The 21,371-nt window shown below is 37.2% G+C and overlaps 1 protein-coding gene across 14 annotated transcripts in view; it reads left to right on the top strand.

Moving 5' to 3' along the window:
- The window catches only part of CAPRIN2 (caprin family member 2), a 47,260-nt gene that overhangs the window by 11,248 nt on the left and 14,641 nt on the right, over positions 1-21,371 (top strand). For all 14 annotated transcript variants that reach the window (XM_032432637.1, XM_032432636.1, XM_032432635.1 and 11 more), the window contains 9 exons: positions 3,599-3,685; positions 9,135-9,373; positions 10,697-10,779; positions 12,987-13,154; positions 14,210-14,253; positions 15,113-15,784; positions 18,228-18,350; positions 19,479-19,560; positions 20,787-20,842. In XM_032432637.1, coding sequence (XP_032288528.1) covers positions 3,599-3,685; positions 9,135-9,373; positions 10,697-10,779; positions 12,987-13,154; positions 14,210-14,253; positions 15,113-15,784; positions 18,228-18,350; positions 19,479-19,560; positions 20,787-20,842 — 1,554 coding nt within the window. The remainder of the gene's footprint in view (positions 1-3,598; positions 3,686-9,134; positions 9,374-10,696; positions 10,780-12,986; positions 13,155-14,209; positions 14,254-15,112; positions 15,785-18,227; positions 18,351-19,478; positions 19,561-20,786; positions 20,843-21,371) is intronic.

Raw genomic sequence — 21,371 nt, 5'->3', positions numbered from 1 at the left:
GAGGGAAGAGCCAAGAATGGTTTCCAGGTTTCTGGCTTGAAACTTGGATGGATGGCAAAACTATTTATTGGGCCTGGAAACACTGGGGGAGAATAAGGTTTTGGGAGGATAGGATAAAGAGCTCAATTTTGGACCATTTCAATGTGCCTGTGAAACATAAGGGGTGATATGTAGTAAGTATTTTAAGATACAGGTCTGGAGCACAGAGAAGTTTAGTCTACAGATACCTCATCTCTGGATGGCTGCTAATTGAAACCGTAAGAAAAGATGAGACTATCTTGGGTGAGAATATAGAAAGGAGAAAAGCCTAGGACTTTTGATATTTGATGTTTGAACTTTTGATATTTGATGTTTGAATAATAAAGACTAAAAATACCATGAACTTAGGGTCAGGCATCATTTTGAATGATTTATAAGTATGAAATCATTTGAATTGCCCAACATCTCTCTGATATAGGTCCTATTTATTTCATAAATGTTAAAAACTGAGGTGAGAGATTAATGGAAAAATTTTACTGGTAAATAGCTGGAGAAATGGGAGAAGAATGGAAGTTTCGTGTTATTAAAAACAAAGATGTTTGTAGAGCCAGAGGATGGCTTCATCTTGAAGTCTTCTGAGAAGTAAACCAAAAGGAGAGCTATAAAAGATCCATGGATTTGAAAGGTGGTATTGACATTGCTGATTTCAGCCAGGATAGTTATGGTGGAATGGTGGAAACAGAATCCAGGTTGATAAGGGCTGAAGAGGAAATGGAGACTGTGTAGACATTTTTGAAATTTTTCTGAGACTGGAAGGAGGTGGTTGCCAAAAAGGGATTTTTTGTTTTTCTAATTTAGGCGGGGGGGGGGGGGGGGGGGGGGACCTGAACTTTTTAAATGCTGGTTTAAGCATTGACAGGGAGAAACTCAAGATTTTTAAATGGGAATCACAGAGTTAAGATTTCTTTTGAAAGCATAATTGAAAAGGATCCAGGGCACAGGTAGAAGAAGGGTATCTCCTCTAAACAAAGGGAGGAAGAAAGGCTGGATCCACATTGGATAATGGGAAGTTGAGGTAGTAGTTCCCATTTGATGCTGCTTTTCTTGAATCAAAGTTAATACCATTTGGGGGTAAATATGGGAGGGGGGTTAGTCCCTTCTGGTTTACGTACCTCTGAGGGCTGTATACTATGATTGTATTGTCTGCATTCTTGGTTCTATAGTCGGAAAGCCTCTTTACCTTTTTTTTTTTTAAGATTTTATTTATTTGACAGAGACAGCAAGAGAGGGAACACAAGCAGGGGGAGTGGGAGAGGGAGAAGCAGGCCTCCCGCTTAGCGGAGAGCCCGATGCGGGGCTTGATCCCAGGGCCCTGGGATCATGACCTGAGCTGAAGGCAGATGCTTAACGACTGAGCCACCCAGGCGCCCCAAAGAAATAAAATCTTAAAAAAAGATTTAGTATTTACCAGACTATTTTTAAAACAGCTTTTTGAAGTATGATGTACATAAAATTAACCCATTTTAAGTGTATGTCAATGATTTATAGTAAAAATTTGTAGAGTTAAGCAATTTCCAGGACAATCCAGTTTTCAGACATTTCTGTAACCCCTCCAAGTTCCTTTTTGTGTTCTTATTTGCTTTCTAGCTCTATAAGTTTGTCTTTTAGGATATTTCATATAAGATAGTCTTTCCCATATGGCTTCTCTGACCTAGCATTATGTTTTTGAGGTTCACCCTTGGTATAGCATGTATCAGTAATTCATTTCCTTTTATTGCTGACGGGCATTCCTTTGAATGGTTATACCACATTATGTTTATCCATTTACCAGTTGCTGGATGTTTGGATTGTTTTTATTTGGGGCTATAATGAATAATGCTGCTATAGAAATTTGCATGTAAGTCTATGTGGACATACGTTTTCATTACTTTTGGGTAGATAGCTAGAAGTGGAATACTATATTACTTCAATTATGAAGACTTTATTTTTTTTAATTATGAAGACTTTAAAATATATCTACGTGGTTAGACAATTTTCCCATCTTCTGTTTCATATTATTCTTCCCTATAGAATTAAAGTCCCATTAAAAAATCTACACTTTTTCTGTTCTTTTTTTTTTTTAAGATTTTATTTATTTGCCAGAGAGAGCGAGAGAGCACAGCAGGGGGAGCAGGCAGAGGGAGAGGGAGAAGCAGGCTTCCCGCTGAGCAGGGACTCGATCCCAGGACACTGGGATCATGACCTGAGCTGAAGGCAGACTCTTAACCGACTGAGCCACCCAGGTGTCCCTACACTTTTTCTGATTACCAACTTTTTTCACCAGTGAAATCCTTTTGTTGTTGTTGTTGATCTATGAAATACTAAAAAAACTCCGTTAAATTTACAGCATTTCTCTTTTTTTTAAAAGATTTTATTTATTTATTTGACAGAGAGAGACACAGTGAGAGAGGGAACACAAGCAGGGGGAGTGGGAGAGGGAGAAGCAGGCCTCCTGCTGAGCAGGGAGCCTGATGCGGGGCTCGATCCCAGGACCCTGGGATCGTGACCTGAGCCCGAAGGCAGGCGCTTTAACGACTGAGCCACTCAGGCACCCCATATTTACAGTATTTCTTTACAATACTTAATTTTGCCTGTTAAGGTAATTATTGACAAATCTTTTCTATCATAGAATAAATTTTTTTTCTTGAAAGACTATTTGAGAGGGGGAGAGTGCCTGCATGTGGGGAGGGGTAGAGGGAGAGAATCAGTAAGCTAAGCAGATTCCCTGCTGAGCATGGAGCCCAACATGGGGCTTAATCCCATGATCCATGAGATTATGACCTGAGCCAAAACCGAGAGTTGGATGCTCAGCTGACTGAGCCACCCAGGCACCAGAGATTTCTTGAAGTTGCTTATTCATCTGTGTGATCCTCACTATGCTTCTTGTGTACTGTATTTGAGTAGTGAATGAATATTGACAGAGGAATTCTGTTGGCTTATTGCTCTTAAAAACAATAGGTCTCTGTGACCTTACACTTTATAGACAGGAATTCAGCTGTTGTTATGGCTCAGATTTCTAGTATAAAAATGAATTTTTATATTTTTTAATTTTTAGATTTTTTTTTTAGGGGGGCGAGGGGCAGAGGGAGAGCGAGAATCTCAAGCAGGGTCTCAATCTTGACAACCCTGAGGTCATGACCTGAGCTGAAACCAAGAGTCAGACACTTAAACTGACTGAGCCACCTAGGTGCGCCTAAAGATTGAATTTTTAAATTTAACTTTATATAACTTGTATTAAATGCTCTATCTCCCTCCTACTTTTTTTTTTTTTTAAAGATTTTATTTATTTATTTGACAGAGAGCGAGAGAGGGAACACAAGGAGGGGGAGTGGGAGAGGGAGAAGCAGGCTTCCTGCCGAGCAGGGAGCCCGACACGGGGCTCGATCCCAGGACCCCGAAGGCAGACGCTTAATGACTGAGCCACCCAGGAGCCCGGCCCTCCTACTTTTTTGACTATGTATAGTAAATGACTAGTTAATAAAATTTGAAGTCTTCTCTATTATTTTTATAGGAACACTTATTCTGACATATTTGTACTTAGAAGTTAACAGAATTGATGTTTTCTTATCCTATTTGGTAGGAAGCAGTGGAGAAATACGAAGAAGTACTACATAACTTAGAATTTGCCAAGGAACTTCAGAAAACCTTTTCTGGACTGAGCCAAGATGTGAGTATGTTTGCTTTTTCTGAAACCACTTTATTGATCTTGAGGAAAATATTAGTGTCCATTAATGATGTTCAGTTACCATCATCTAATTCCTGCTGATATTTTATTGGGGTTGACAATAGCTAATGAAGAATTAGTGTTTTCAGATTTCTGGAGTCTCAAGAAAACACAAATGGTATCTGAATATGAGGTACCGTGATAAAGTATTCTCTAAATGTGTATTCACTGTGGAGTTATAGCAGTCATTGAGAAGGGGATACATTCATGAAGAAGATTTTATTTTTTTAAAGCAGTCCTTTTTAAATTTATTTTATTTTTTAGAAATGGGGAGAGGGAGAAGGAGGGGTAGAGGAAGAGAGAGAATCTTAAGTAGGCTCCACGCCCAGCACAGAGCCTGACACGGGGCTTGATCTCACAACCTGGAGATCAGGGTTGTGAGGTCAAGACCTGAGCCGAAGTCAAGAGGTGGACACTTAACCGACTGAGCCACCCAGGCACTCCTATGAGAGAGATTTTAGAATATAGGTTTATAAATTTATATAGCATGGGCTTGTAAGTTTAGCATTATTTAACATATTAGGAGACAGAATTGGTAAACTTTTTCTTGAGACCGTGATAGTTATTACCAGGAAGATTTGTGATTGTTGTTAAATAGAGTTAAGTCTGGTTTCACAGCTTGTTAGATTTTCTTTTTTTTTTTTTTTTTTTGTGGGAACGCTAGCGTTTACTGAGGACATTTAGGTGGTGTGATGCTTGTTAGATTTTCTGTTGGCAGTTGAAACTTTTATCTCTGACAGATTTAGTTAGTAATTAATATGACGCTTTAAGCATTCATTAATGAAGTATTCTTTGCTGCTTTACAGTTGTGTTAAAAGGCCTATAAAGATCATGTTTTAACAATTAAGGAAATTTTTTTGTAAATTCATTTCTGGGGTGAGGAGCATGCTTTCTAAGATAGTGTCTTTCACTTTTTGGATTTTTTTTTTTTTTAAGATTTTATATATTTGATTTTTTTAAAAATAAATTTTATTTATTTTTAAACGATTTTATTTATTTGACAGAGATCACAAGTAGGCAGACAGGCAGGGAGAGGGAGAAGCAGGCTCCCTGGTGGGGCTCGAACCCAGGACGCTGGGGTCATGACCCCAGCCGAAGGCAGACGTCTAACTGACTGAGCCACTCAGGCGCCCCTATATATTTATTTGAGAGAGACAGCATGAGCAGGGTGAGGGGCAGAGGGAGAGAAATAAGCAGACTCCCCACAGAGTGCGGAGCCTGATGTGGGGCTTGACCCCCAGGACCCTGAGATCATGACCTGAGCTGAAGTCAGACGCTTAACTGACTGAGCCACCCAGGCGCTCCTAGATATTTTCTTCTTTTATGGTGAACTAAAATTCTCATTTCCATTCCTCTGGCATCAAAAAAACTTCCCCAAACAAAAAAAGCCAACATACCATTTCTAGACTGAAGACATCTACCATCTTAATCCTTGTAATATCGTTGCTCTCTCTGGATGTTTGACTTAATTAACTCTTTTTTTTTTTTTTATTTTTTATAAATTTTTTTATTGTTATGTTAATCCCCATACATTACATCATTAGTTTTAGATATAGTGTTCCATGATTCATTGTTTGTGCATAACACCCAGTGCTCCATGCAGAACGTGCCCTCCTCAATACCCATCACCAGGCTAACCCATCCTCCCACCCCCCTCCCCTCTAGAACCCTCAGTTTGTTTTTCAGAGTCCATTGTCTCTCATGGTTGACTTAATTAACTCTTAAAAGATAGTGTGTAAATCTAAAATAGCCTAATATAGAGCCATTACCTTCTGTTTTCTGGATAATTCTGTTAATGCAAGTTTAAGATTCGGGCGCCTGGGTGGCTCCATTGGTCGAGCAACTGACTCAAACTCTCAGGGTCATGAGTTCAAGCCCCATGTTGGGGGTGGAGCCTACTTTAAAAAAAAAGTCCAAGATATTAGTTCTTTTTGCCAACCATAGCATATTTTAACTCAAGTTTACTCATTTATAACTTAATTTTAGTAGTTTCTGTGAATTCCATAGTAACTTAAATTTGTAGGCCATTTTAGATATACTTTTAAATCAAGTTATATCTTTTTTTTTTTTTTTAAAGATTTTATTTATTTATCTGACAGAGAGAGACCCAGCGAGAGAGGGAACACAAGCAGGGGGAGTGGGAGAGGGAGAAGCAGGCTTCCTGCCGAGCAGGGAGCCCGATGTGGGGCTCGATCCCAGGACCGCGGGATCATGACCTGAGCCGAAGGCAGACGTTTAACAGCTGAGCCACCCAGGCGCCCCTCAAGTTTTTTCTTATACATGTATGATTACCCCTCCCATGTTAGATTTATTTAATTTTGACCCACTTTACTATAAAAAGTATTTCATATCTTCACTCTGGTTGGATGTTTGGAAGTACACATTTATAATACTTAAAATTTTCTATTAGCTCTCTTTACTCAAAGTTATTTGATAATTTTAGTTTTTTATTCAAGTGTTTATTTTTTCAAAGTATTTTTTTTTATTTTTAGGTTTTTTTTATTTTTTAAAATTTTATTTTTTAAAAAGATTTATTTATTTGACAGAGAGACAGCGAGAGCAGGAACACAAGCAGGGGGAGCAGCAGAGGGAGAGGGAGAAGCAGACTCCCTGCTGAGCAAGGAGCCTGATGTGGGGCTCAATCCCAGGACCCTGGGATCATGACCTGAGCCGAAGGCAGACGCTTAACCGACTGAGCCATCCAGGCGCCCCTTTTTAGGTTTTTTTTTAAACACCTTCCGTGTGCCAGGTACTTATGTAAAGTCACTTGATTTTTACAGCAATCTAGGAAATAGATGCATATATAGTGCCATTTTACAGATAAGAAATCTGATGATCAGAACAAGAGGAACTTCTTCAAAATCGTATTGCCCGTAAGTGGTAGAGTGGGTGTAGGGCCCTAACTATTTTTTGCTCCTAAAAACCTTGTTCTTTATACAAGGATATAGTATCTTTCTATTTACATGTTCTTCCGCTCTTGTCTAGAGGTAGTTACCAGTTAACCTCATTGGTTATTTTTTCTCATTTATACCGTGGATTTACTTTCACTTTAGGTGAGGTGTTAAAGTACTTTGGAACATGCCTTCATGAATCAAGACCCCAAAGGTGCTTGCCAGTTACTTTCCAACATAGTAATTTTTGGACTTGTACTAAAGTTTCTTTTGTCAAACCTCTTGAGAGTCAGTTTTGCATTGTATAACATTTTCTTTCCCTTCAAACTAGTTGGAAGCCTTTCTCTTCTTCCCAGCTGTATCTCTGTCTTCATGACATGAGCTCTGTCCTGGTGGGGATTTATCATTCTACGAGGGATCAGAAGATTTTATTATTCAATATGATTTATTGATAGTGGTTTGTTTCATGTCTTCTTCCTTCTTTATAAATCAGTCCTCAGCTGAAAGAAGAGAAGAAAATTTAACCTGACTTCTTAGTTTCTACATAAATAAGGAGAAATAGGCTATTGTCAGTAGTTTTCTGATTATGATGTAAGAAACAACTAATTTTCTTATTTGATACTTGATCGATTCAACGAATATTTGAGGTCCTGTCATCTGTCAGGCTCTATGCTGGGCACTAGTGATACATATTGGTAAACAACAGAGATATAGTCCCTGTCATCACAGAGCTGAAACCTAATGGAGATGCAGGTAAATAAAAAGGTAACCATTTAATGTAATAGATATTTGAGTAGGGGAAGTTCAGGGTATCCTGAATCCATAAGAACATCTACTCCAGCCTTGGGAATGGCTAACAAGAGTTCTGAGGTAATCATGGGATAGAAACTTGAAGATGCCCTCAGCATCAGTTGCCTTTCCTTGTACCATCATGAAACTGTCCCAAGAGAATCCCACTGTCTTGGAGAGGTAGAATTGCCACCTCTAATCTCTTTCCTTCTCTCAAGCAGAGACTGAGAATCCTGTAGTTTTGGTAAATGTTATTGGCTTAAGTCCATATTGAGGTCTTGGAAAAAGCATTTCTGAGCCTTTGCCATCCTGAAAATATCCTAGCCCACATAACCCCAACCACTCCATTTCTCATTCTCAAAATTTTACCTTCACCTACTGTCTCGTGTCCCTGGTAGTAACACAAGTCAAATTTATTAAGTGACTTTCATACCTCCTTCTTAGAAAGGAATTAATAATGTCATAATGAATCTTTTCCTGAGGTTTCCTCCCATCTTAATCTGTTAGGATTTATGAACATGTCTTTTGGAGAGTCTTAAATATGATGGTATATCAAAATACTTTAACCTGCATATAGGAAAACTTTTGGATTTTTGTTTTGTTCTCTTAATCTTCATAACTTGGAATATATCCAGTATGATGGAAATATTATAATTAGAAGAACAACTCTGGGGAGAAAAGACCTTTTAGGTTTCTTACTGGAAATAGATGGTACTTTTTATTAATTGGTATTTTATAAATGGGAAGCAACTTCTGGGACCCATGTATTATGTCAGACTTTAAGAGATTACTGTTCTGAGCTTTAGAGCCAGACACAGGGCTGCTCAATCTGTATACATATTTATTTGATGGAAAATTTATGTTCTGCTAACTATCCATATATGTTTGGTTAGCCAAATAATGAAAAATACAGCTCCGGGGCACCTGGGTGGCTCAGTCATTAAGGGTCTGCCTTCGGCTCAGGTCATGATCCCAAGGTCCTGGGATCGAGCCCCGCATCAGGCTCCCTGCTCCGCGGGAAGCCTGCTTCTCCCTCTCCCACTCCCCCTGCTTGTGTTCCCTCTCTGTCAAATAAAATCTTAAAAAAAATAAATTAAAAAAATACAGCTCCATCCAGACTGAACTATTATGAAAATCTCAGTTTTACTTAAAAAAACTATTTGCTGGGGATGTTTTTTTAGCATTATGCTTGTAAGACATTTTCTGTTTGGTTTTCAGTTCCTTACACTTTAGCTAGTCTTCTTTGGTTTGTTGAAAATAGACCGTTTTAGTTGAAATATTCTTCTCCTAGAACAAGAAATTAAAAAAAACCAGACTTCAAAACCGAACTGAAGCATTTTCTTAAAATCCTTGGCCTAAAAAAGGCTTGATACACATAAATATGGAAAAGTTAAGTTTTGCGATCGATATGTGTCTCAGCTATAGGTACTTTGTTTATCATTGTGATACCAGAGGTAATAAATACAGCCTGGAATTGGGAGATACTTGGACTTTCTAAGCTCTGGTTACCTGAGACATACCACCATATTACTCAGTCCCTTCCTCAACTGAAAAGAAAAGGGGTTAAACGAACCTGTCAATTTCACAGTGTTTATATATGTATGAGATGTATCATCTAATCTCAACTCTTTGGGATTAGACTTTGTGGACTGTGAACTGCTAATACGGGGTGGTGGAGAGTTGGCAACTTTAATGAAAATTTGTTTTAACAGCTACTTAAAGCGCAGAAGAAGGCTCAGAGAAGGGAGCACATGCTAAAACTTGAGGCTGAGAAGAAAAAACTTCGTACTATACTTCAAGTTCAGTATGTATTACAGAACTTGACACAGGAACATGTACAGAAGGATTTCAAAGGGGGCTTGAATGGTGCAGTGTATTTGCCTTTAAAAGAACTTGACTACCTCATTAAATTTTCAAAATTGACCTGCCCTGAAAGAAATGAAAGTCTGAGGTAAGCTAATGAAAATACTTTCCTAAAGAGAACATAGAACATTTTAGCCTAGATATATATATATATATATATATATACACACACACACATACACGTACATAATAACGTATATGTATTACAGTATATATAGAGAGAGAGCGAGAGAGAGAAATTAAGAGAACATTCATTTGATTCAGCATGGGAAACATTGGTGGGACCAGACTGTGAGAGGGTTGAAAGGCTGTCTAAAAGGAAAGTCAATTTGAAAGATCTCATTAATGTGCTTTTTTAATTGTAACATTGATTTTAAAAATGATGTCTGATCAAGTTTTGCCTCTATACAAGTAACCATAAAACTGATGATGTATTATACTTAAAGGTTTTTTTTTTTTTTTTTTGTAATTATCTCAGGCTATTGTATTACCTGAGAGTCTTTCCCTTCTTACTACTGCTGTACTTAAGTGGAGGTAGATAAAATGTAACTTGGCCAGTATCATTAAACTTTCAAAGTGAGAATTATTTGGTGGTCTTCTTATGCTGTGAATAAATACCGAGAAACAAATCTGATAATTTAAGAGACAAAATCAGCAAAATTGAGGCTATCCAGTTTTTCCCCCTATAGTTATCCATTTGCTGTTCTTGGTTTGATGGAGGAAATCAGCTAATGAACACATCTCTGCTTCTGCTTTGTTAGATGTAGGTCCTTCCAGTGTTGTCTTTTGGCCATGCTGAAGCACAGTCCGATTTCAGTTGTTTTGGAACTCAGTCCTGTATCAGGAAAAAAACCTAATAAAACTTAATTTTAACATATATAGCCATATATATATATTTTTAATTTCCATTCTGATAGTCTAGTCCATCATCATTATCTATTTGGTTGTTTCCTTCTCTTCACTTTGATGGATTTAGGGAGTGTAGCTTAGTTTAATATGTATAAGTGAAATATAATTTGGAAAACAAACCACTGTGTTTTAAAGTCAAATGTAGATCTTAATATTGCCATTCCAGTCTTCTTTCCTCTAGGACATTACTTGATAATTAATGACTTTGCATTGAAAAGAGCCTTAAACTCTTTTTCGTCTATTCCTTAATAGTTCTATTTCGTAAAATATTTTAGTTGTTTTAAGAGAAAATGCTTACATTTGAAATCCCTAAAGTGGGCATTTAGTCATCTTTTATAAAATTTGAATTTTTTCATTTTGAGAGAGTAAAAAGACAAAATTAACATTGAATGTTTCGACTGTTGATGAGTTTTACTGTGTAAATTGTATTGCTCCATATATATGTATTTGTGTATATGTACCTCTAAAGCTACTTTGTTCTGCTACTGCTTTTCCTTGTCAGTGTTGAAGACCAGATGGAGCAGTCATCCTTGTACTTTTGGGACCTTTTGGAAGGTAGTGAGAAAGCAGTGGTAGGAACGACATGTGAGTTTTCTCTACTCTTGACTTACATGCTGTAAATACTAGACTTTGTTTAGAAGTGTAGGGCTGATTTTGTTTTGATATTGAAGGCTGAAACTGTCAGTCCATTAGGACTTACATGTCTGGCAATACTACATTCATGTGGAGAATGATAATCTGTTTAGTTCTTTTAAAAGCAGCTATTATATAATGGTACTCACTCAAATGGAACCTAGGGAGAGTTTTGAAGTGGCAAGTCACTATGATTTGGGAAAAAGAGCTAAAGACTCATACTGGCTTGACCGTTTTGGGGTTCAGTTCTCTGCATGGTAGTACCTGTTCTATTTATGAATTTTAAATCCACACATTGTTAATGATAAGGCTTATCTACCAGATCTAAGAAAATATGAATGGTTTGGGTATATAGTTTATTGAAACATTGTTGTCTATCGATGTGGTAATGATCTGGAGAGAGAAGAGTCCTTTTGGCTTCCTAAATAGACTTGGCCAAATGACCAAGTAAAAACGGTCATAAGTACATAGTTTTGTGTATTAGTGTAGGATAATGAAAACGCTAGAGGCTAGTAAACTGTTTTTTTTTTTTTAATTTTATTTTTAAAAGATTTTATTTATTTGACAGTACGAGTAGGCAGAGCAGCAGGCAGAGGGAGAGGGAGAGGCAGGCTCTTGCTGAGCAGGGAATCTGATGCGGGGCTCGATCCCAGGATCCCGGGATCATGACCTGAGCCGAAGGCAGCCGCTTAATTGACTGAGCCACCCAGGCACCCCTAGTAAACATTTTTGTTACTAGTGATTGCTTCCTTTTAAAAAAGATTCTAAGGATGCAGTATAACTATCTCAAAATTTCTAAGTCCTTTCAAGTTTAAATCATAGAAATTTTTTGCTTGGTTAGAATGCAAAATGATACAACTAACTTCGGGGGGACATTGTTTGGCAGTTCATAAAATTAAGGGTATGCTTACTATGTGACCAAGCAATTACACTTACAGTACCCAAGAGAATTGTAAATGTATATTCACATAAGTACTTGTACATGAATGTTCGTATCAGCTTTATTAATGATAGCCCCAGACTGAACACAGCCTAGATGTACAGCAACTGATAATTGATAAACAAAATGTGGTATATCCATATAGTAGAATCTACTCAATAATAAAAAAGGAATGAACTATTGATACGTGCAACAACATGGATGTAAATCTCAATTATGCTGAGTGAAAGAAGCCAAACCAAAAAATGAGTACATACTGTATGATTCCATTTATATGGAATTCTAGAAAAGACATAACTAGAATGATAGCAGGTCAGTGGCTCTCAAGAGTGTGGGTGGAGGAGATTGTTATAAAAGGGGCATGAGGGAACTTCTGAGTTGATGAGAATGTTTTATATCCTCGTTCTGGTGGGAGTAACGTGGCTATGTATCTGTTAAAACTGTACACTTAAATGACTGAACTTTGTTGTTTGTAAATTATACCTCAAAATTGATTTTTAAAAAAGCTATGTCATAGTACTCCTATGAAAGGAATAATAGACCCAAATCAAGTATGGACACTGTTTAACTTTGGAATTATATTTTTAGTGGGTATTAAAAATGAAAGACTTTAGATCTGTTTATGGTGCAGCGACTTTAACATCATTTTAATAAGATTTTTCTTACTAATCAAATGGTGATATTCTAGGAGTCACAGAGACCGTAATTCAAGAGTAAAATTTTTATCATGGGATTTTGTAATTTAAAAATCCTTTAGATTGTCCAAGATAGGGTTTTCTAATGGTTATGTTTGAGGAGCTTTTACTTCTCTAAGACCTTAATTACTTGGAAGGTAGAATAATGCTAGTTGTGAGATCTTGGGGACAGATAGGAGAGATGGCTTCTCTCTCAGCTCAGGGAATAGATGTGTGCTTTTGTACCATATTAGTCTTTGATTAGGGTCTCTGATTTTAGTCATTTTTCAAATGGTGGAAATGGAGGCCAAGAGAAACTTAAGTGACTTGCTAAACTTTGGGATTCTGATCCTAATTTTGATTCAGCATGACAAAAGTATGGACTGCATATTTACTCTGGTACTGACCAGTTCTTTGAATTCCCCCAGTGTAGGATATTATGACAGACTGTAACTAGGATAAAATTATATTAGGATTTCTGTTCCAAATAATTGCCATGAACTAATAGGTTATGTGATAATTAAGTCTTAATCACTCTTTCTTAGACAAACACATGAAAGATCTGCTGTCTAAATTGCTGAACTCAGGCTATTTTGAGAGTATCCCAGTCCCAAAAAATGCTAAGGAAAAAGAAGTGTCATTGGAAGAAGAAATGCTAATAAAATCAGAGAAGAAAAAACAATTACTGAAAACTGAATCTGTCAAAGAGTCAGGTTTGTTATGATCTCAGAAATTCTTTATAGTGGTTGCGTTTTTAATAACACAAAATGAGTCGTCATTGTAAAAGGATTGCCTTATTTTGATTTCTTAATTTCTACATGCATGGAAATCTACTTGCAGCAGGATAAGCTTAGGCTTAGAATATGTCTGTAGGCTTTATTACTATATTTACAGAGTGCATCTTAGCAGAAACATAAGGTTATTCTTTGTTACAAGAGAATACGCTGTTCAAATGAGGCCTTTATGGAATTTGAATGGATTTCTTTGTTAAATTGTTAGTAAGATAATTCAATTTAAAATTGTTGATTAAAATCCTCATAGTAGAATTCAAAATGGTAGTAGAATGAGTTTATAAATAATCTAAGGTTAACATATTTGGAAAAAATGTGCCAAAGTCAATAAAGGAAATAAACTTTGCAAAATCGTACTTTTCTGGGGGGGGGGGGGGGAGAGATACTTTGAGTCAGTGGCACTTTTGTTCTGGTTTGTTGGGACTCAATTCATTTAAAAAATATCACTTCTATGTAGGTAGTCCAGGGCAGGGTTCCAGTAGCCTCTCACTAGCATGATTCAAGTTATTTCTTAGGTTTACTTTCTATTAGTCTAATGCTTTAGTGTCTCCATTCCCTTACCAACTTCCATCCTTAAGCTGGCTTTTAGGAGGCCTTTAGGGGCCCGTGAAAGGCCTTTAAGGCCTTTGTTTCAAGCTGAGATGACTAATTTTTACCCCATGGCTTGGAGTTACATAGTTTCAACTTGAATGGAACTGTATTTGTGCATAAGAGGAGATAGTCTTTATTTTCAACCAAAAATCAGTTTATAGGTGGAACGTGACTTTAGAAAAGTGGCATTTAAGGAGAGCTGCTAGCTTCAGCTAGCTTCAGACCACATGCTTTATAGTGGGGATTACTTTTGCCATGAATATATTTCACTGTACTATCCTTTCTTCTGAAATATGTCACTACAATTAACTACAGTTGTAATCAGCCTAAAAACATGTGGTTTATTCAGTATTTATTTAATACTCAAGGGAGTATTATCTTTCCAGAGTCTCTTATGGAACTTGCACAGCCAGAGATACAACCCCAAGAGGTAAGTTTCTGAAAGGTAATTTGCTGATTTTGGTTTTTGAGACTTTGGTACAGTGAGTTTAGGAGCTGAGGCTCTGGAACTAGATTTCAGCTTGAATCCCAGCTTTGCAGCTTACTTAGCTTAGTGACTTGGGTAAGATGTTTAGCCCAGCTGTGTCTGTTACCCTCATATGTAAAATGGGGATAATAGTAATGCCTGCCTCGTGTTAGTGTGAGGATTAAAGGAGTTCAATTCTAAATTGCTTAGAATTTGGCCTGGTGCACAATAACTGCTCAAGTGTTAGCTGCTGTTCTTGGCCCTCCTGTTAGAATTTAAAGATGGGTAGGATTTTGCTTTTGTCAGAATTTATTCACATTGGTAATTCATTCGCTTTCTGAAGTGACATTAAAATTCTTGGAAGCTGAAAAGAAGGAAGAGTCAGAGTCACAGTATGATTGATGTGTAATAGAAATAAAGAAAGGGCTGGTAATTCTGGAAACCTACGGCCGAATAATGTGAATGTGTGTAATTGAACTGTCTCCTGCCTTAACATGTTAGGGAGTCAGGTGGGTGGAGTGGTCTAAGGTTGGCAGAGGCAGAATAACCTTGGTAAAAGAGCCTGAATCAAGCAAACTTGGCACTGTGATGTGCAGTTCTTACTAGTTTGAGGTGAGTCAAGTATAGATTGCTACGTTTGAAGTGTCGAAGGTGGTATTGGACAAAAAAGTAGGATGGTCTTCTCAAGTAGGATGAGGACAGAAATTTCCTGTTAGCATAGTGACTCAGACCAATGGACATAGGAATACTAAAAGAATTCAGTGTTCCCCTCAAGGTCTTTTACAGATTTTGTGTCTCAAGCACATTTTTTTCTCTGGTCTAGTTTCTTAACAGACGCTACATAACAGAAGTAGATTATTCAAGCAAACAAGATGACGAGCAATCTTGGGAAGCAGATTATGCTAGAAAACCAAATCTCCCCAAATGTTGGGATATGCTTACTGAACCAGATGGTCAGGAAAAGAAACAGGAATCCTTCAAATCCTGGGAGCCTTCTGTTAAGCACCAGGAGGTATCAAAGCCTGCAGTTTCCTTAGAACAGAGGAAACAAGATCCAAAACTCAGGTCCACTCTGCAGGAAGAGCAGAAGAAGCAGGACGTCTCCAAACCCAAGCCAGCTCCTAGCCATTGGAAGCAAGAAGCTCCTAAATCCAAAACAGGATATATTCAAGAAGAACAGAAGAAGGAGGAGACACCAAAGCCTTGGCCAGTTCAGCTGCAGAAAGAACAGGATCCAAAGAAGCAATCTCCAAAGTCTTGGACACCTGTGCAGAATGAACAGGACATCACCAAATCATGGACCACTAACATGTGTGAAGACCAGGATTCAAGACAGCCAGAGACTCCAAAATCCTGGGAAAACAATGTTGAGAGTCAAAAACACCCTTTAACACCACAATCACAGATTTCTCCAAAGTCCTGGGGGGTAGCTCCAGCAAGCCTCATACCAAATGACCAGCTCTTGCCCAGGAAGTTTAATACAGAACCCAAAGATGTGAGTTTGTTTGTATCAGTCTGCTTTGGTCAATGTAGGCATAAATAAGAACTTGTAATAATTTTTTAGTCCTCTTAAAAAAAATTTATGAAACCCATGTTAAATTAATGTATATAGCATTTCATTTAACTTTTCATTGCATAATTTATCGTTTTCCCTAGATAATTGGAAGTAGACCTATTCTGTGTTTCGAGCCTAACCTGAGATGAAATTTCCACAGTTAGAACATACTGTTTGAATGCTACAATTTTAATGACATGGTATGCCATAAAAATAGTGGATGGTTTAGACAAGATCATAATGTGAACAAGTGAGAAAAGTAAATGCATGTCACAGGATAAGAGGCTTGTTTTACTATATTTCACTCATTTTCTTCCAGCTGGCACACAGATGACTTTTTCTGACAGAAGTTAGAATTTTCTGTATTTTCTTGCTTTTCTTTCACTCATTTGTAATTGCTCAGATTAGCCTGTACTCTTTGGTGGTTTGGTGGTTGCAGATATTCCAGAAGGTGCGGTAGGATCTGAATTAGTTCTCTATTTCTGTTTCAAAATGAGAAATTTCTGGAGATGGAAACTATAGACTTTAAATATTCTGTAACTAGGTTTTGGAGTATGAGATTTGCTTCAAATATGAGACCTAATTCTGTTAATGGTAAATAACCTGTTTCAGGAAGATAAGAAGGCTTATAATAATACTTGGATGTGCTATTTATTAAATTACAAGTTATTTACCCCTATTTAAATGCAAACTTGTTAAAAGCTTGTTTGCTAAGAAATGTGAACTTCTCATCTTCCCAGTGTTTTCTGTCTCTGTCTAGTAATGTTCCCTGCACTTCCATGTCGTTTTAGCCAGAGGCTTTCTTTTTTTTTTTTTAAAGATTTTATTTGACAGAGACATAGCGAGGGAGGGAGCACAAGGGGGGGGGGGGGGGGGGGGTGAGGGGAAGAGGGAGAAGCAGGCTTCCTGCCGAGCAGGGAGCCCGATATTGGGCTGGATCCCAGGACCCCGGTATCATGACCTGAGCCGAAGGCAGACGCTTAAATGACTGAGCCACCCGGGCACCCCAGCCAGAGGCTTTCTGATAAATCTTTGGCCCTCTAACAGGATGAAAAACCTTTGCTTGGAGAAATCAAAGCATTGCATTTTATAAATAAATTGCCCCTACCTCAGTCCTACCTTAAGGGAAGAGAATTTTAGTGTTGTCTCCTTTTGCTTGCCTTTCTTCCTCTTCTTCAAGTGTTAATACCAATTTTAACTTCTGACCCTGTAGAAGATTGATAGTCTTATTTCATTAACCAGATACACACAACAGTAATTGTAATGAAAACTATTTTGAGAAACTTATTTTAGAAACCCAATATTTTAGTAAAGCTGTTTTAAAAAACCTAATTTAAAATTCCATTAGGTATTGTAGTGCTGAGCCTTTACCATACCAGAATATTATGCTCTTTGTTGAATAATATTTAAAATCAGGAGTGCTTAGTTGGAAAGGCTGAAACTCATTTAATTTGCTTTTATGGTACAGACAGCATTATATTGAAGTTGCAGGGCCTTTCAGTGACTGAGAGGACATTTCTCTACAATACACTTTCTGTCTTGCAATCTCAGCCATATAGAACATGACTTAGTACAGTCAAGGCCAAAATAGAGTTCAAAGCTAAAAGACTATCTAGATAACATGAAATTAATCACTAAAGCTCGTACTTTTCTTTTAACAGTCTTTCATATATTCACCTAGGGTCTATTAACTCTTATTTTATGACACTTCTGACAGGCTTAGCTGAGTGACTTCCCAGTGAATTAGAAGGTAGAGAAGAGCTGGTAGGGGAGGCACACTGGCAGCTGTAAGACGTTAACTCTATAAGCATTAGGTCTAATTCAGGGTATACAGCATTTGTAAGCAATTTAGTGTAAGGGCTAACCTCTTAATAGCCCCCAAAGTATACTTGCTCAGTAACAAAATGTAATAGCATATTTCCTCAATTTTAAGGTGTATATGCATATATTTTTACATCTTAATGTTTCTGAAATCAGACATTTAAAAATGGGATGTATATTTAATTTGGTATAATCATTTTTTCTCTGGGAAAAATCTTTTATGTGTCTTAGAGTTAGTGGCATCTAATAAAGGACAAGCTGATTGTGAACAATGAAAAATTTTTTATCAAGGAAGTTCTGTTACTTTGGGTCTTCCCTTTAAAAAGAGGGTGTTTTAGAAATACTCCCATTAAAGGGGACCTGAAGGGGAAAAAAGTGCTTAAAGTTTGCTTAAATTATTTAGAGAATGCATTTATGTGGAAGTTTTTCATCTGAGATAAATCTGATAAATGGACTTTGCTATGTGTTTTGATTTCATTAAGATGTAGCGATAAGCTGAATTTCCTGAATTAGGCTGTTGAATGTGAATTTCACTCTTACACATTGTGGGTTTATTTTGTAGGTGCCTAAGCCTATGCATCAGCCTGTAGGTTCTTCCTCGACCCTTCCAAAGGATCCAGTATTGAGGAAAGAAAAACTGCAGGATCTGATGACCCAGATTCAAGGAACTTGTAACTTTATGCAAGTATGAGTCATTCTTAAATGAATCTTGAATGAAATTCCTGGGGCTACTAGCTTCTGATCCGAAGCATTTTAATGAAATTGTTAGGAGCATAAATTCTGGTGTTCAGAATGCGGGCAAATCCTGGCCCTGCCACTTCCTAGCTCTCACAGTTCAGGCAGGTTACTTCACTGTCTCTGTGTCTTTTTTGAAAAATGAGGACAATAGTTTCTTGTTTGTTGTAATAAAATGAATTAAACATGTAAAAAGTATAAGTGCTCAAATATAATTTCTGCTGTAGATCTTTGGTAGTTTCCACTCAGACTGTGAGGACCTGCTCTGTGCCTGGTATCTGGTAGGTGCTGTTGTGCGTAGAAAATTTTAAGACATTTATCGCCTTCAAGGAGTTGATACTCCAGTTGTAGAAGATTGTAGTGTTACGGCAATAGTTAATGTGCTAAATTGTGTCAAACTGAGTCTTAAAGAATTTCAGAATAGTATGATAATTACTGAGGGAAGAAGTAGACAAATAAGATTTTAGTGTACTAAAAAGATCCTGAACTTTGGAAGTAGACCTGTGTTTAAATCCCATTTCTGCTATTTACTAGCTGTGAAATCTGTGGCAAGGTATTTAGCCTGTGAACCCTCTACTTGTAAAATGAGGGAATTCCTTACCCATTTAGGTTATGTGAAGATAAATGAAAGAACTAAAGTGGTTACTACAAGTGTAGCTTAAGTATTCAAAATGTTGGAAACATTCCTGGGAGAACCAAGATACAGAATGGTTTCTCATTATGAAAGGTTTAATAATAGCATGAGCTAGTTTAGTGGTTGAGATAATTAAACCCTCATTGGTTGGACATAATAAAAGTGAGGTTATAGGATTAATGCTAATGTTTAAGACCTCAAGTCAAGCGGGTTTCCCCACCGCCAAGGTAAGCCTTGGAATTATTTGACATAATTTTAAGGTTTACAGTTTAGATTTTATTTTTAACTCTATTTTTTCTCTTAATAAAGACTAAGTTATTGACATTTTGTGATAGTTACTAGCTAGATTTTTTAATAGCTATGAATGGCATCATGAATAATTTAATGGCAATAGCTTTTAAATGAATAATTGTTTCTAGTCATGATTTAAAATCTTGTCTTTAGGAATCTATTCTGGATTTTGACAAACCTTCAAGTGCAATTCCATCGTCACAACCGCCTTCAACTACTCCAGGTAGCCCAGTAGGTATGTACTCATCCTTAATACTCAGAATAAATATGCGTAGGTTTAATAGTTGTTTCCTTTTACAGATAATTTTTTTCTGGATATCTTAAGGGTTAGACTATGTCTATATGCTAATTTATTCTAAATGTATCTATATGTCATCAGTTATGTAAGGGTAAATTACCATTAAGACATTAGTATACTCATCTTTTTGCATTCATTTTATTTTATTTATTATTTTTTTAGAAGACGTTTTGTTTTAAAGATTTGTTTGTCAGAGAGAGAGCATGAACAGAGGGAGAAGCAGGCTCCCCACTGAGCAAGGAGCCCGATGCGGGATCATGACGTGAGCTGAAGGCAGAGGCTTAACTGACTGAGCCACCCAGGCGTCTCTCTGTTTGCATTTTAGAGAAAGTCTCCACATGTTTGAACGGAGATGTGCAATGGCTGTTTTTGCAATTTATGTTCTTTTTGAAGTGACTGGAGTCCTTTCGACTCTATAAATCTAGTGTTGAAACTTTTCAATCCTAATTATGAGTGAAGTTACCTCAGTCAAATTTGGTACACTGATTACTTAACACAGTAAGTAATGATGGAACTTAGAATTGAATCTGATCTGACGTTCAAACTTTCCTACACTCATTTATCTCAGGGGAGGAATGAGGTAATTAAAGCCCTAGTCCAGTTTGTAGTGAGTAGCAGACACCAACTAGAGGATTGGTGTAGTAATTCCTGGGTGAAGTAAGGAGAACAGAGAGTAACAAAAGTGATGGACATTAACAAGAAGAAACTAAACCAAAACTGTATAATTGAAAAGTATATTAATATACATGATCAAAGAGAAAAAACCTGAAAAGACCTATGACCCAGCTAAGACTTAGTTTGAAACTTGGAACTTGAGCGTAAGCAGTTGATTAGTATTCATGATAGCTCAGATTTTATCTTCCAGATTACTATTACTAGTTATTTTTTAAAGTAATAGTGCTTTTGGGAGCCTTGCAATGCTGCTTTTGCCCCTTTAACCTTAAAAACATCATTATGTATTTTATAGAAGGGACTAGTATTCTGTTCTTCTCTGATCCTCTCTGACTTTTTAAAGCTCTAATAGAAAATTCGTGATGAACTTCAGATCTGGTTCTTCCAGCTACTGCTTTTTTGGTAAAGTAATAACTTTAGTTTCCACTCCGTTGATATGCATAAACTTTTCTCTACCCTCAGTAGTTTACTGTTGATTTCACTCTCTGCAGCATCTACAGAACAAAATCTATCCAATCAAAGTGATTTTCTTCAAGAGCCATTACAGGTAACTTCTCTAAAGTAATCTTTCTTGGCTATTCAGGAAGAAACTCTTGCTTTGGTAAGAATGATCAGACTTGCTGATTTCTAATATACCTAACTAAATTACTGAAAATGTTCTAGGGGTATCTAGTTTTTTAGATAAACTATAACTAGTCCTCAAAAGGTTATCTAACGACCATGGGGAAGACATCTGTTAGAAAAGAGAAGGCTAGCTCACGCTAGCAAGGAAAAAGCAAGTCTGAAGAATTCAGAGGTACCTTGTCTGGGAATCTTACTTTGCCACTGAGCTCCCTGAATCACTTGGTGTAGCAGCGTCGTAAAGAGTCTAAAGAAAGATACTAATTTTGCTTAACCCATGGTTAGCTAATCTCCCACGTCCCTCCACACATAAAGAGTTAACCTGAGGAACGGATTTTCACAGAACACATGTAGAGGTATAAAGGGACCAGATCATTGAGATGCCTGATGCCACATTGCATTTCCTTCACTAGTAAGTTCGAGGTTTGCTCGTTTTCTGCTCATTACCTTAAAAA

The sequence above is a fragment of the Phoca vitulina genome, unplaced genomic scaffold (assembly GCF_004348235.1).
Source record: "Phoca vitulina isolate PV1807 unplaced genomic scaffold, GSC_HSeal_1.0 scaffold49, whole genome shotgun sequence".
Lineage (NCBI taxonomy): Eukaryota > Metazoa > Chordata > Mammalia > Carnivora > Phocidae > Phoca > Phoca vitulina.
This window is presented reverse-complemented; position numbering and strand designations above follow the sequence as displayed.